At 40.4% G+C, this 17221-nt stretch overlaps 1 protein-coding gene across 2 annotated transcripts in view; it reads right to left on the bottom strand.

The window, feature by feature from the left end:
- Positions 1 to 7882, bottom strand: part of CCDC13 (coiled-coil domain containing 13) — a 37713-nt gene extending 29831 nt beyond the window's left edge. Inside the window, exons 1-5 of one of the 2 annotated variants that reach the window (XM_075214119.1) lie at positions 7797 to 7882; positions 5737 to 5952; positions 5179 to 5327; positions 2508 to 2650; positions 778 to 867 (exon numbers count right to left, since the gene is read on the bottom strand). In XM_075214119.1, coding sequence (XP_075070220.1) covers positions 778 to 867; positions 2508 to 2650; positions 5179 to 5327; positions 5737 to 5952; positions 7797 to 7864 — 666 coding nt within the window. In that variant the 5' untranslated portion in view covers positions 7865 to 7882. Of the gene's footprint in view, positions 1 to 777; positions 868 to 2507; positions 2651 to 5178; positions 5328 to 5736; positions 5953 to 7746 lie in introns of both variants that reach the window. The other variant, XM_075214120.1, reaches the window with a different exon arrangement.
- Positions 7883 to 17221: the final 9339 nt, after the last annotated feature.

Here is a 17221-nt window from a genome sequence, read left to right on the forward strand (position 1 = left end):
CAGGGTCCTCCAGCAGCACAGAGTATATCAGGAGATGAGTGATGTGTTAGTGAGGACAGGACTGCATGTGACAGGGGCAGTGACATGATGTGCGGAGGGGAATGGAGGCATCAGGAGGCCACAGACTGAGAGTTATATAGTGGAAGGAGCAGGGTCCCCAGCAGCACATATTAGTGATGTGAGGATCCTATTACACAGACACAGAAGGATTGTGGTCTCTACATATAACAGAGTTCATACATCCAGGTTGTATCAGCTGGGCATTGCTCTGTGCAATCCACCAATAATATGCAGACTTTTAAATTACAAGTTTTATGACTAACTAGGTGACTTTCTCAGGCTTTACCTATGTGGCCACATGCTGAATAATTACTGACTCTGTCTAATAGATAATCACCTGTGTATGACTAAGGAAATCCTTATGAGGTGCTTGAGGACCAGACATGAAAAGATCTAGGGTGTCATATAACGCAGAACACTGATATAGCAAAACCCTGTTATTAATACAGAAGATGGAGTATGTCCACCTGCATTTTATTATTATTATTATTATTATTATAAGTCCATTACTGTAATATAACACAATGAGGCACAGTCCATTCACAAAGGTCCAGCGTACAAATGAGCACAAACCAGCATCTCCTTAGGACCCATTAGATAAAAGGGGGCAATGTGCTGATTTTGGAGATCTCATGCAGCCCTCCTACTATGCACGTTACACTGTCTTTTTCTATATATTTTTCTAAAGTAAAGATTAACAACAATTATACAACTTACCAGAATTGCTTCCATACTGCGGATAATTTTCAGTCCATTTCCAGAGTCTTTCCCAGGTTGCTGTGGAAGTTGGGACACTGTGTTCTGCAGCTGGAAACCAAATTCACAAATATTACAACATCAAAACTCTACATTAAAAATATGTCACGGATTATAATGTAATCAGTGTAAGTACCGTATCCAGGATTTACTGACTGTGTCCTGTAATACAGTGTAATGTATCAGAGACTCACTGACTGTGTCCTGTAATACAGTGTAATGTATCAGAGACTCACTGACCCTGTCCTGTAATACAGTGTAATGTATCAGAGACTCACTGACTGTGTCCTGTAATACAGTGTAATGTATCAGAGACTCACTGACTGTGTCCTGTAATACAGTGTAATGTATCAGAGACTCACTGACTGTGTCCTGTAATACAGTGTAATGTATCAGAGACTCACTGACCCTGTCCTGTAATACAGTGTAATGTATCAGAGACTCACTGACTGTGTCCTGTAATACAGTGTAATGTATCAGAGACTCACTGACTGTGTCCTGTAATACAGTGTAACGTATCAGAGACTCACTGACTGTGTCCTGTAATACAGTGTAACGTATCAGAGACTCACTGACCCTGTCCTGTAATACAGTGTAATGTATCAGAGACTCACTGACTGTGTCCTGTAATACAGTGTAATGTATCAGAGACTCACTGACTGTGTCCTGTAATACAGTGTAACGTATCAGAGACTCACTGACTGTGTCCTGTAATACAGTGTAATGTATCAGAGACTCACTGACTGTGTCCTGTAATACAGTGTAATGTATCAGAGATTCACTGACTGTGTCCTGTAATACAGTGTAATGTATCAGAGACTCACTGACTGTGTCCTGTAATACAGTGTAATGTATCAGAGACTCACTGACTGTGTCCTGTAATACGATGTAACGTATCAGAGACTCACTGACTGTGTTCTGTAATACGGTGTATTCTATCCCCTATAGGTGCGGCAAAAATATAAACTGCTCTGGAACTTCTCTTTCAGGCAAGACCTGAGAGCGCCTGAGTACGTCCCAGTCACAGGTACAGTGGGCGACAAGGAACTGTGAGGCCAGACTGAGGTCAGAGCCTCTAAATATTTCCAATACATATTGGTAAAGGAACAAATTAATAAAAAAAATAAAAAAAAAAACACTTTAGAAAACCGCATTAAAAAGTTCACCACATGTGGTCGGCTCTCAAAGTTGTGCCAGAAAAGAGCTAATTAGGGCAGACTAATTACCATTACATAGGGACGTATTGCATCATTGTGACTACTTTCCAGTGAAGGTAATTAAACCCCTCTGTAACCTGAGTCTCTCAGTGGACAGAAGCAGAATTAGTTCTTACTCTCTCACCAAGTTCTGGGACTCTGGTGATTTTATTTTGAGCGGTAGTGGGAAGGAAGAGTAATATAACCTTGTATATAACAATAAGAGGAGCTTGTATATGAGTATAGGGGCTACATGGAGGGGTGAACTGAAAGAACTTCTGCTTTTCAATAGTAGATGTAAATATAAATACTGTAGGAGAGATTATGATAATTTGAAGTGTTGTGAAGTAAACCTGCAGTAAACTATCATATGATCCCACGTACACGGTAACTGTCATGTCCCTATAAACTGGTGAAAATAAGAACACATTCACCATCAGGACATAGTACGATTGCACCTTAGACGAGGCCGTCTGCGGGGAACACCGTCCTCACCTCTCTCTCCAGCTCCTTCACTTTGTTATTCAGCTGTTTCACTTTGGTTTTCTCACTCTCCATTTCCGCGGTGATCTCTCGGTTTCTTTTGGACAACTCTACGATCTTCGTGGCTGCCACGTCTCCGGCCAAGCCGGCTGTCCCTGGAATGCAACACAGGAGAGTTGGTACATGTGCTGTGTGTGACCCACCACAAGCAACAAATACATCACACACTGATACTGCTGAATAATCAGACGCTACAGACACTACAGTACAGGGCAGAGCTGTGTATTAACCACCTTAAAGCAAGACATTAATTAACATGCAGTAACAGACCTTCAGGAACTTCTAAGCTTATGTTAGAGCATGACAACACAATATACCAGTCTTACTAAATGTACTCTGCTATCAATGGTCTGTTCCTCCATATGAAGATGTGACACAAGGCACATTCTATATGGCGTTCTATAACGAAACACCCTGTCAGCGCTCTGCAATAGAACACCACGTCAGCGCTCTGCAATAGCACACCGCGTCAGGCTCTGCAATAGAACACCCGGTCAGCGCTCTGTAACAGCACACCGCGCCAGCGCTCTGCAACAGCACACCGCATCAGCGCTCTGCAATAGAACACTGTGTCAGTGCTCTGCAACAGCACACCACATCAGTGCTGTTATAGAAAAATGTGTCAGCGCTCTGTAATATAGCACCATGTCTTAGGACAGAGACAGGGGAAGAAAATCATATAAGAAATGCTTTATTTGTAAAACTATTTTTTTTAAATCAAAATAATATATGTATATATATATATATATATATATATATATATATATAAATAAAATATTTTTATTTATTTATTTTTACAAGTGGCCCTGGAAGCCCAATTCAGGGCGTGAACATTAAAGCCGGGTCACCTAAGGCTGCCAGTAAAGCAGTAAGACTGCTCTTACCGCTGCCAGTATCACTCAGCTGCTCTCAGCTGGTGATAGTCTATTGGTAAATTGTGGTGATAGAAGGTGTCTATTGCTGTGGTAGAAAACCGGCGCTATCTTTGTAGTAAGTAGACCCAATAGTGACTATCATAAGCAATAATTCAGTAACACTGGGTTATTTATTCTATTGGGGAGATTTAAGTGCTGGACAGCTGCACATCGACAGCCATTCTGGTAGGAATATCCGCTCATTTTTCAGCGCACCTCTACGGGGTGCAAGAAACATTAGCGTAGAGATTTCTGCCATAACATTGGCGCAATGTGTCTCCATGGACTATATGGAGACACACTGCGCTGAATTGAATCTCCCCCTAAAAATAAATAATTAGCAATATAATTGGCTGTGTGAAAGGCGGACTCAGCGGTCGCAAAAACGATAGATAATGGGCAGAACTTCTGTGTCTAAACGCGATTTACAACCATTCAAAATAGAATCAAAATAAATCAAATTAAATATAAAAGCTGAATTTTGATCTATGTTGTTTTTGAGAAAACAGTAAAGTTTAAATGAGTAAAGGGGTTTGTCCTAAAGTGTTTGCAGGACATTGAAGTGAGGTTTAACTCTTTCCCCCGTGCACATGTTTAGGTGTATCCATAGAGATTGGCTTCTGTGGGCAGTAACAAGGAAGTGGGGGTACATCATACAATGGCAGACAGGTAGGTGCCCCTGTGCACATAATGAAGCATTGCTGGGGTGTAGTTTTTGAGATTTGTACAACACTTGTAATGTTTGGAGATTACACTCTTACACTAGGACCAGCTGATTTGTAAATACAATATGTGTATAGGACACAGGTAGACAACCTGTAGCTCTCCAGCTTCTGTGGAATTATAAGTCCCCAGCATGCCCTAAGCCCTTGGCTGAGTGGTATACTGGGACTTGTAGTTCTACCACAGAGAGCCACAGATTGCCCTAGCCTGATATGTGCTATGTTGTCTACACTTCTAGGTTTATACATTAAGCAGGGTTGCCAACTCTGAAATGAAAAACAAGCAACCGCTAAGAGAAATACAAGCACAAACAATCCTAAAAAAACTTCTTATTTATGATACAAATATAAAGATAATAGCACTGGGATCTGCAGCATTATCTGCAGTTACAGTAACTAAAGATGAAGATTATGGAGTTATATCTGCACTGTAGGGGTTTGTTTTCTCTGTACACTACAATATATCCCTAGCTTAACACTCATAACTGCACACATCATGCTCTGTCTGGTCACATATATATATCCATATCTACTGAATACAACACAGACAGGTTCCCCCAGGAGGGCCTAACGCGGAAGTTTGCTGATAGAAATGATGGGTTCATCTTCTAAGACAGAAGGAAGGGTAGAGTCAGAGGATATCACTGATTCAGAAGGAGGTGCAGATTTGGAAGAGGTGCAGGATGAGAGACATTGTACCCAAGGCCGTTCCAGCGCTGTTAGGCAGAAGGTCTTGCAGCTGTGAACTCGAGGCATCTCCCATTATCTCTCGTATACCTACCAGCACCTGAGGTCACGCCCACTTAAGAGACCAGTAGCGTCCTTTACACTGAAACGTTATTATACACAAGGCAATAAAGTTTTTTGCAAAAAAAAAAAAAAGTGTTTTAAAGCCCAAAAACCCACGGCCACCAGAAAAACCCTGCAACTCTAAAATAAACAAGGTCAATTCCGCTTGTTATAGGCGGAATTGGCAACTATGATTACCTGCAAGAGCTAGCTTGTCATCTTCCACCTTCTTCCTGAGATGTCTAATCTCAAACTCTTTCTCCTTCAGAAGTTTGTGCAACCGGCCGTTCTCATCCTGGACTTCCCGTAACTGCCCCTGAAGCTGCTCATTTTCATCTTCTAGGAGCCTAAAACGTGGGGAAAGAATGAGGTCAACTAGGCTACATGCACTGTTATCTCAAGGGGGCTATTTACACAGGTAATCGTGAATGTTAGAAGATATAGTTCAACAGTGGAGGAACGTTTTCCAAAGACCTCCTAGACGTCAGTGTTCTCCACTGCAGATGGCTACATAATTTAAAAAAACAAAAACAAAACAAATCCTTATCTCTAAAAGGAATTAAAAGAATATCTATTTAATTGTTAACTATTTATTTATTCTCTCCACATTTCTAAAAAGTATTATTTATTCTGCAGCGACTTGACGTTGTACTATGGATATGCATCCACAAGATGGCGATAGTACCCTACAGGAAAAGGAGCAGTTTCTGATTAGCCACTGGCAGACAGAGTAGGTTGGGGCCTGGATCCTATCACCTTTTGCCCATATCATTGGATGATTCTTTGTCTATTTGGAGCAGATTCAGTTGGTCCTTTACACCAAACACATCAGCCTTTTTCTGTTCCTGCTCGTTCTGCTTTTCTCTTTTCCTCTCCATCAGTTTCCGCAGACGTTTCTGCTGTTGCTCCTGAAGAGCTTTGAACTGTAGCCGCAGATTCTCATTCACTGTATCGTCTGACTCCATGATGAGCCTGCAAAGAAACATGTCACTGTTACATTTACAGTATCTGGACATGTAGTACGGAAATCACTGGACAAGGTTTAACATGACAGTAAACCCATGTTTTAACCCAGTACCAGGTGACAAGCCTAGTGTAGGTATTACAGCCTTCAGAACACTTCAATCAGTATTATAAGTTATTGTTATTATCATTTATTTATAAAGAACAGAAATATTAAGTTGCTATTTACAATTGTATATATAATGACAGAGAACAGAAGGTAAAGCTGGTCCTGCCCAAATGAGCTTACACTCTAAGAGGTGCGGGGAACACATGATACATAGGGTTGTGGAATAACAATTGTAGCTGGTGTTGGGAAAGTGGGTGTGGCTACTGTAAGACAGCAGCGTTATCAGCTACCAATCATAAAGCAGCCATTGGCGACTGGCTGAACTGCGCAGCTACCAATACTGTAATACAGCATACTTGCCTAGTCTCGTGCAATTTCATGGAGGTTCCCAAATTTCAAGGAGTCCTCCCAGACTCCTGGAAGAGTAGGCATTCTCCCGAAATGTTGTGGAGGCGAGGCTTAACTGTGTGATCAAGCCTCGCCCCCACCGTGTAATGCCACAAATGTTGCCATTTGCTAACAGGGGGTGGGGCCATGGTGACGCAATGGCATCAACAAGCCCCCTCCAGGGCATTGAGAACTAAATGGGTCGATTGCCAATATGGAGAAAACATCTTATTGTCATCCAGGCTCTTGCTATAGCAGCATCACCTCTTGTAAAATCAAAAATGAAGTTATGAAATAATTTGCAAGGATAAATTACTAAATAGAGGTTGTATTTAGATGTTTATTTTTCTTTTTGTTAGCAGCTTGGTAAATACATTGCGCTACATCTATTTCACTTGACGCTTGCACCGACTGGTAAAGTGACGGTTGATTTTCACATTGTCACTTCTGACTAATGTTTTGTTTACCAATCACGTTTGTGAATTCTGTGGAATCTTTATCCGACTCGTTCAGTTATCAGCTGCCAGTACCTCAATATCTACCCACAGCAACAACATTGTGGATTCACTTTCAGTATAAGGTCCAAACCCCACAGTGCAGTTGATTCCCAGCCCAGATTACTTCTCCTATAATGATCATTCACTGGGAACAGAGAGGAGAATGTTACTCTGCAGCTGTGTCAATGGCCTCGCTCTGCCTCAGGGTAAGGAACTACAGCCCCCATCATCCTGGGCCCAGGAGCTATAGTTCAGACTAGTGCAGGTGGATGTCAGCACTGTCTCTGATATATTAGGTGTGGCCTGGGGTTGGCCCTTAACTCCCCTGAGCCCTCACACAGCCCAGAGCTAATCCCAGGCTGATTAACCTGACAATAACATGTCACAGTGTATGTTATAGGGATCAGCCTAATGGAAAGAATAATTCATGCACAATCACAAAACCAATGTTTACAGCAGATTCAAAACATCCGAATCTGTCCCTCAGCACAGAGGTGTCAGATTTAATATTTTATTTTATTTTTAAATGTAATAGATGACAAGTTTGGTGATGCAAATATGAATATTTAGCAATGTATGTTATTGTATAATGTGTATAACTAGTGCACCAAGTATGTAAATAATATATATAACAACCAGCATCCAGCAAAAAAGTAACTACAGTACACTAGACCCAACTACCCCCCTGATACAAGACAGTGTCCTGCACAGACATCTCCATGTATAATACAGACTGTCATAACGCTCACTCTATACATTTACAAGTATAACAGTCCCATCCTATCATAATGAGCTGTAATATTATACTACCTCCCCACCGTCCCGTTTCCAGCCGGACAGTCCCGATTTCAGAGACTTACAGCTTGTCCCGATATACAGAGAGGTTTCTCTTCAGTGTAGCTGTTGCTAAGCAACGTCCCGGTGACATCACCAGGCCACGAGGCTGAAGCAGTCACGTGGTACACAGTGCTGGAGCTCTTACTGCTGGGGAACTGTCACTGGTGGAGAGAAGGAAAGAAGGGTCATGTTATAGTGTGTGCAATATATATATGTATAATGTATGTGTGTGTGCAATATATATATGTATAATGTATGTGTGTGTGCAATATATATATGTATAATGTATGTGTGTGCAATATATATATGTATAATGTATGTGTGTGCAATATATGTATGTATAATGTATGTGTGTGTGCAATATATATATGTATAATGTATGTGTGCGTGCAATATATATATGTATAATGTATGTGTGTGCAATATATGTATGTATAATGTATGTGTGTGTGCAATATATATATGTATAATGTATGTGTGTGCAATATATATATATGTATAATGTATGTGTGTGCAATATATATATGTATAATGTATGTGTGTGTGCAATATATGTATGTCTAATGTATGTGTGTGTAATATATGTGTCTAATGTATGTGTGTGTAATATATATATATGTATAATGTATGTGTGTGTAATATATGTATGTATAATGTATGTGTGTGTGCAATATATATATGTATAATGTATGTGTGTGCAATATATATATATGTATAATGTATGTGTGTGCAATATATGTATGTATAATGTATGTGTGTGTAATATATGTATGTATAATGTATGTGTGTGCAATATATGTATGTATAATGTATGTGTGTGTAATATATGTATGTATAATGTATGTGTGTGTAATATATGTGTGCAGAGGGGCATGTGTGTGTAATATATGTGTCTAATGTATGTTTGTGTAATATATATATGTATAATGTATGTGTGTGCAATATATATATGTATAATGTATGTGTGTGCAATATATGTATCTATAATGTATGTGTGCAGAGGGGGGTATGTGTGTGTAATATATATGTCTAATGTATGTGTGTGTAATATATGTGTGCAGAGGGGCATGTATGTGTAATACATGTGGGCAGAGGGAGCTGGGCATGCGTGTGTAATACATGTGGTCAGAGGGAGCTGGGCATGCGTGTGTAAAGCATGTGGGCAGAGGGAGCTGGGCATGCGTGTGTAATACATGTGGGCAGAGGGAGCTGGGCATGTGTGTGTAAAGCATGTGGGCAGAGGGAGTTGGGCATGCGTGTGTAATGCATGTGGGCAGAGGGAGTTGGGCATGCGTGTGTAATGCATGTGGGCAGAGGGGACATGCGTTCATACCTCCCAACCCCCTGCAATATCCCCCTCTACCCCATTTAAATATATTCTTTACTCCTAATTGTATCCCTTTCTACGTACATGCCTCCCAACTGTTCAGATTTTGGTGGAACAACCTAATTTGCAGACTGCAAAAGGGTTAACAGGAAAGTGGGCAGAGCTTTACGGGAATATGTCATGTGTGGGCGGAGTTTGGGTGGACCAGGGGCAGGGCTTATTTTGTCCCTCTTTTGGGATTCTACATGCTGGGAGGTCTGCTGATCTTCATTAGACAATGCAGCCTTAGTGCAGTCTGACCAATCACAGCATTAAAGTTATTTCATTATTAGTCCTGATCCTGCGTCTGTTCATAGTGAGCCGAGCACTCTGCATGATGAGCTACATGGTCACCCAGAGACTGAGTCAAGCCTGGCGCTGGCTTTAGGCAGCTGCCTGGGGCGCCAGGACCTGGAGGGCGCCGCAGACCAGTTTTTTCATTGTTATGCGGCTGCCGGCGGCCGTGTCAACGTGCCAGACGTGTCTGACAGACAGTCAGTCCTGTCCCCGGCCACAGTGCAGATAGCAATCAGCACCTGCTCACACTGTGTCAGTATTGTCAGCGACAGACAGTGTGTATAAAGTTATTTGCAGTACCCGCCCCCTCCCAGCATGCTCTGCTCCACCCCTTCCCTCCTCTGAGAAGAAGGTGAGGAGCGGCCATTGCTGAGCTGACAGAGAGTGAGTCCCTCCTGGTATACTGCTGTGCTGACCATCCAGGAGGGAGAAGAAGAGGTCAGTAAATGTTATATTGTCAGGAAAATGTTTTGTTTGTTTTTTATTTAAAATTAGGAAATAGGATGCTCTATCTAGGAGCAAAAACTGAGGGAGGGGGGGGGGGGAAATGTACAATGATTATAAATTGGTATTGTCTCTCCTCCTGCACTGGGTATATATCTGTTTAAAAATCCAAATTTATATAGCATAGGTAGTGTAAAGTACAGGAAATTGAAAATTTGTCATGTTTATATTCATAAGTTGATTTCTATCATTCTCTGTATAGTTAGCTTATATTGCTGTACAAATAATACAGGTGTAGCCAGGGGCTCTTATATTTCATTTCTTCAGTTAGAGAAATGTATATAGGCTACAAAAGAATAATGTGACTAAAAATAGAATTCAGTTTAAAAAAATAATAAATAAAATATATATATATATATATATATATATATATATATATATATATCTGCAAGCAATTTTAAATGAATTACTACTGTTATTGCAGTAACTTGCTAACGGGCAGAAGTGGGGCTTGGACAGTGTTGGAAGCATCAGGCATCAGTGCATCTGGACTGCAGCCTTGCCAGCCAGGAGAAGGTAAGGGCTGTTATTTTTATTTGCACTCCACCTTGGACCAAATACTGACACACACATTTATATATTATTTGTTTTAGACCACCAGAGTATTGGAGGAGGGGTCGGGCTGAAACTTAACTTAGGGTTCCTAGAGGCCTTGCACTGGCCCTGGACTTAGTACGTATATTCTGTGAACTGTCTTTGGGTTTTGATAACTGTCTGGGACCGTCTTGCAGAGCGCGTGTACCTGCTAGAAAACCTCTCAAGCTAGAACCACTAACTCATACATTTATTTTGCAGCCATTCAAACAAAATCCAGAATTCCAGGCATTGCTTTGCTTGTCAGAAAATGGATGACTTGTTTAATAACCCACATATCTCCCAACACAACCCGTTCCACCCATTGTACAATGCTCCCATCTTCCCCTTCATTTTCCTTATGTTAAAAGCATCTATTGCTTGACTGAACAAACTAAATCCAGGCTAATGCAATAGGAAAAGCAGGAGCAGAACCCTGTGCCCTGGATGAATTGGGTGGCATTGCGGTAATATATATAACACGTAATGTGCAGGCAATATTTTTGCTGTGCAAACTTAAAATCACAGATATGTATTTCTTTTATGTTTCTCTATATGTACATAAAATATAATAATCCATTATACCTAACATACAGGAAGGTGCTGAAACAAATGGCACTGCACAACATTGCTTTAATCTATCTTATTTTGAGTATAACACCCATATATTAAGTCATGTTTGCACCTATTGAATTGTTTTGATTGCCTCCCTGTGTTTCTTGCAACTCACATTCACGACTGTGGTGAAACACTTTGGGGCGTATTCAATTGTCGGCGGAAACGCCAAAAATCTCGCACTCCTCGCAGCTCCCTGAGCCACGAGCTGAAATCCAGCTAACTATTACTGTATTAACGGTAATAGTTTTTCTGCGGCACGGAAACTAAACAATTGAATACGCCCCTTTAATTCCATTAAGTTGTGAAGTGACAGTTTAATGATCGCACGTTGAGCTTGTGGTGAATAATACTTGCTGGTCTAAGAAATTAATCTACTGGTTTTTTCGCTTGACTAGAACATATTATATAGTTGCAAAATACAGAGAAATAAAATCAATGTAAAACTTTTGATTTTATTTAGCAAAGCACACAACTTTTAATGACACTATTGTATGGTTTTAAAAATCTGTCTCTATGTACATAAACAAGTAAACTGCACCTATCTGGGCCAACAGTGTTTTTTGTTTGCAAATAAACTGCAGGAATGGTTTTTGAACATGTCATGGCCTCACAAGTGTACATAAAGTACATGTAATACAGAAGGAGTTATTTGTTTGTATTTGTCACCCCCACTTACCTTCCTCTTCTTGTGCTGTCTCTTGTCTCCTGCTGCCTGCATCACACATGACACACACATGCTGGCAGTGTGAGAGAGGGGGGCAGGGACACACTGCAGGGGAGACCATCTGAAGCCACAAGCTGTAAAGTGGCTGGTCACACGGGTCACTCACCGCTGCTGTGACCGGTCTCTTTGCCTTTAGATGCAGCGCTACAGGAGGAAGAGGATGCGTCGCCTGCGCAACAGTCACCATGGAAACAGCGTGCCGGTGACGACCTTGGATAGCGCCTCCCTACTCCGTGGTGCACGAGCCTGTCCTGTATCCCTGCTCACTGGTGAGCATGCGCGAGTTTCACGCCTTTCATGCGCACTAGGGTGCACGCGCAAGTCCCTCCTCCGGGCTTTTCATTCCCGGTTGTTCCCGCCGCAGTGATGCTGAGTCTGGTGTTTAACCCCCTCACTTGCTGCTGACGTGTTATCTCTTTGTACTACAGTATACCTATTCTGTGTGCGTATCGCTCTGTGGTAACACTACCTTTATATATGTAATCTTTGTCTAACCTGTGGAGCTATCTATATAGGAACCTACACTCACTATTCATCATATTTTTTGTTTTATTACAGTTGTAGGACTGGACAGAGTGAATAGATATAGAAATAAAGGGGGTAGTCTACTGGGGGCACCCCTGAATCCACTCTTATTAGTCAAAATAATTCTTTATTTCAATATTTTTATATTTGTTACCAAACTAAATATCAATTTACTTTGTCTAGAGGATTATTAAAATAGCTAAAGCTAGTGAAGAAAGTTTTGTGTTAGAAGGTGAATGAAGTTATGACATTCTAGATGGATCCTGTAGTTGGGTTATAGCCATTTTCTATGCCCTATGTAAGTTATATCTCAGTACAGACTTACACACTTGGAATAGAATATTTTGGGGCAATATGAAGGTTTCCAGATGTAAGTGTTAGGGGGGGGACGTCATATAAGGTTTTAATGTTTTGCTACTTTACCCTTTTTTAAATCGATATGCTCTATCCAACTTCTCCATTATGTTTCCAGGGATTTGGTGCGACTGATGTTAGACATATTGGTAAAATGTGAAAAAAAAAAAAGCTAAATAATTACTTAAAGGTAAGAGCACCTACTGTTTGAGTTCTTCAAAACCATTTACACAAAGTTGCTCAGAAATTGGGCGTCGCTAGAATAGGCTGTAGCCAATCATATTGGAATGTCAAGGAGCAAACTGTATTTCAGGTCAGCTTCTGTGTCCATGTTGAGGCACGATTGAAGTGTGTGGAGTTAGACCAACGTATCACAGCATCTAAATGGTAACAGCAGTACAGAGTATTGGGACATCTGGTTCCTACCCTATTATTGCGGGAATACTGTTATGTCAAATCCCATCCTATATGGAACAAAGTGCATATATTCAACTTGTAATGTTGACAAATGACCGGGTTTGAGATCTTTGCATTTGGTTTGTTTTATATGAATTCTTGTCCTGTATATTTCATGAATTAATATTATGCAAGACTAGCATTGTATTATATAATGTCCAGAGATCGTTTTACTTTGCAAATTTGTATCTATAGATTTTTTTTATTTTTTTTTTTAATTGCCAATATTTGTAATCTATTACTACTTATTATTTTTTTTCCAACAGATTTGAACCTGCATTTAAGTGTGTATCTCAAAGCATGATTCATATATCTCCTGGCATTACTATATGGCAGTGGTTCCCAAACTTTCTCAGTTCGAGACACCCTTAGGGTCTCCCAAAAATTTTCAAGGCACCCCTAAGTCCAAATAATTACGTGGTAGTCCCAATTTTTAAGTATTTGGGTCAAAATAATGTAATAAGTATTTTGGGCAGGACAGAAATACTTATTAAGTTGTTTGAAAAACTAATACACACAAATCCAATGAAAATTGAGAGCAAAAAAAATTATATTTCAAAAGAACAATTTACAGCACTCATTAACACTCAAACAAGATAAAACAACACTATGTACAAAAATGTGTTGGTTATTAAAGAATGTTATAAAAATACCAAACTTATTATTATTAATGGGATGTGTGTGCCTGTTGTGCACTGCACAACTTTTCAAACCTTGGAATCCTCTTGGACACTGCCATCCTCATTTCCTGTTTAACATTAATTTTTGAACGATATTTGCTTTTGATTACAGCAAGAGCTGAAAACCCAGCTTCACACAGACATGTGGTTGCAAATGGAACTAGGATTCGCTGTGCTTTAGTACTTAGCATCGGATATTCATCTTTAATGGATATCCAAAACTCCAAGTCCAATGCTGCTAAATTTTACTTTTAAGTACTTGTCACAGGAGAGCTCAATGAGTTTTTCTTCTTCTGTGGAAGTGAATTCAGATGGGGCATTAGTACTGAACGGGTCTTGGATCCATACAAATTTCTCCATATTTTCTGGAAAATATTTTTCAAACCAGTGACTGAGCTTTGTTAGGTGCTGCTCAAAAACTGATTTAAGTTCGTGTCAAGTAAGCATCATTGGATGTAACAAACTGATGCAACTGGGGGAAACAGTCATTGTAACCATCTTCATTTAATTTTCTTTTCCATAGAAGCAGTTTTTTCCTAAAAGCTGATACCTTCTCAGAAAGTTTAAGAATGTGTTACTTCCCTGTAGTGAGAGATTCAATGCATTCAGCTTGTCAAATAGATCGCACAGGTATGCTTATTTAGACAAAAAGTCAGTATCGAGGTAATTATTGGCACACTCTTGTACTTCTTCTTCCAGATAGGAGTAAAGTTCCTGCCGTAATTCAAAAACACTGGAAAGTACATTGTCACGGGAGAGCCATCGCGAGCGACAGTAATATAACAAAGATGTGTGCTCAGAGCCCATCCTCACACATTGCCTTCTGTGGCCGAGTTTTGATGAAGTTCACCACTTTCAACACGCTTTCCATGACTGCGTTCAGCGGAGGACTCCGTTACTTTGATGCAAGGACTTCCCTGTGGATAATGCAGTGGGTCCACAGTGCATCAGGAGCTTTGCTTCTTATGAATGCCTGCAATCCTCCATAACAGCCGGACATAGAGCGACCACCATCAGTACAGACATCAAAGCACTGTGTCCAGTCTAAGTTGTTTTCACTCATAAGTGTCAATGATCTGAAACAAGTCTTGTGCCTTTGTACCTGCAGTGATACTTTTACAAAAGAGAAGGTCTTCCACAAGATTCTCACCATCAACAAAGTGTATGTAACAAATGAAAGGAGCATCCTTGTTACTGTCTGTTGCCTCATCTAGTTGTAGTGCGAATTCCTTCCCTTTCATTTTTTCAATCAGCTGGTCATTCAGATCTTCAGCCATATGTTGGATTCTGCGACTCATGGTATTGTTGGATAAAGGTACCTTTGAAAGCAGCTTTCCCGCTGATTCTCCAACCATAATGGTGACCATATCCACTGCAGCCATAAAATTGGTTCTTCTGCGATGGTGTGAGGCTTTTTACACTTCAACTCTATATGCCACCTTGGAAGATGCTAACAAAGCATTTGTTGGTATTGATGCTTGTTTAAAAAATGTACCTTTTTGGTCTTTCAATTCTTTTAACCTTCTGATGAAGTAATCGCGTGATTTATTAGCCATGTCAGGGTGATTGGTCTCTAAATGGCGTTTTAGTTTGCTTGGAATCATTCTTTCTGACGACAATATTTTCAGGCATAATACACACTGTGGCCGCTCTTCCTGGTTGACATCGACAGATGTAAATCCCAAGTCAAGGTAAGTATCGTCGTATCTGCGATGTTTCCTTTTCTTCACGACTTTGCCACTGGTGTGTGGTTCGCCACCCTTTTCCTCACTAGCACGCTTCTTTCCAATGTTCAAAAATGTTTCCATTCTTGGTGCAAGAAAATAATACTGTCCTGAAGCAATCACCTAAAAATAATTATTAGTTCAAGTCAAATCCTGTGTAGCTTCTATGCAAGAAGTAAGATTGCACATTTCCTAGAAGCGACACCACACAAATAGCGGGAACATTGCAGGGTGGCACCCCAGAGTATGTCGCCACAGTATCGCTGTATATGTACAAAGTATATCACCTACTGATGGCTCTCCTCCATCTGCAACAGTTACTGGTCAACTAAATTAATGACAGCCTGGGGATACCTACATTATCGAGCGCCTATCTCACTCAATACAAAAAAATAGTGGCCTTATGTGTTAAAATGTATCTCAATCCCAAGCATCTCACTTAAAGGAGTGACAAGTTGTTCATAAAGCACCATAAAAATATATATAGGAATGTTCAGGGAACAAGAATAGGTTTTTTTTTTGTTTTGTTTTTTAATTCAGTGACTTTTGAATCGTATTTAAAAAGCTATAAAACATTTCATATAAAATATGCACATATAAATGTACATCACGATATGACTAAGTAAAAGATATAGGTAATAATAGTTATTGTTAAAGGAAGACAATTTACATGTACAAAAAGGCTGTTTAAATAAATGCAGATTATGTCCATCACACTGTGCCCCTTTATACTTTCAGCATGTGCCCCTTATATATATATATAATCTCTCCTCTGTGACCTGTGCCCATTCATTTATAGCCCTCTGTGACCTCATTGCCCCTGTTTTTGTACCCATCTGTGACCTCTGTGCCCCATGGAGAATCACTTCTCCTTGTTTTGCTCTGCCCCTTTCAACTCCATTTTTTTCTTCTTACCTTTTACTTGCCTCTCTTCTGTACTGTTTTATTCTGTCTTCTTCTGTTCTGTTTTTTTTCTGTGTCCTGTTGCTCCTCGCTGCACTGCTCTTCATTGAAAATGTTGAGCGTCACGCCATCACGCCCGACGTGCAGTGCAGGGAAGAGTTTGTTTTTGTTTGTTTTTTTTAAAATCTGATGGTTGGCCGACCGAGCGGGGGGAGGGTGGCAGGCAGAGGGGAGCGCTCGGCGTTCCCCCACCTTGCCCACCCGAGGCAGCTCACAATCTGCACAGGGCGCACAGTTTGGGAAATGCCGCTATATGGTATTGTCCCTGTGTTGTGTGCCAACTCCCAATTCAAAACTCATGGGTATCATGGGACTAAAAGCAGACGCCGCACATGATAAATATCTCAAAATTGCTGTTTGTTAATATTTAAAAAAATAAATTAATCACATGACAAATAACTTTTATTAAAAAGTCTATTCCCTCACTGAGGGCACAATCTGTGATGTTCAGACTAATTATATAAATGTAGAATGAAAAGGTAAGGGTTTGTTTCCCTGTAAATTTTAGGTGGGGTTAGATATTAACACCCTCTAGTAATCTTACTGGCTTTCAGGAATTAACCTTTGCTGTGTCCTACGAAGCCAAATGACCAGATCACATATGATCCAGGCAGATTTTCCATACACTTCAGCGAAAATGTGATCTGTTGGTTTGAAATGAAAA

The sequence above is a fragment of the Mixophyes fleayi genome, chromosome 5, assembly GCF_038048845.1.
Source record: "Mixophyes fleayi isolate aMixFle1 chromosome 5, aMixFle1.hap1, whole genome shotgun sequence".
Taxonomy (NCBI): Eukaryota; Metazoa; Chordata; class Amphibia; order Anura; family Limnodynastidae; genus Mixophyes; species Mixophyes fleayi.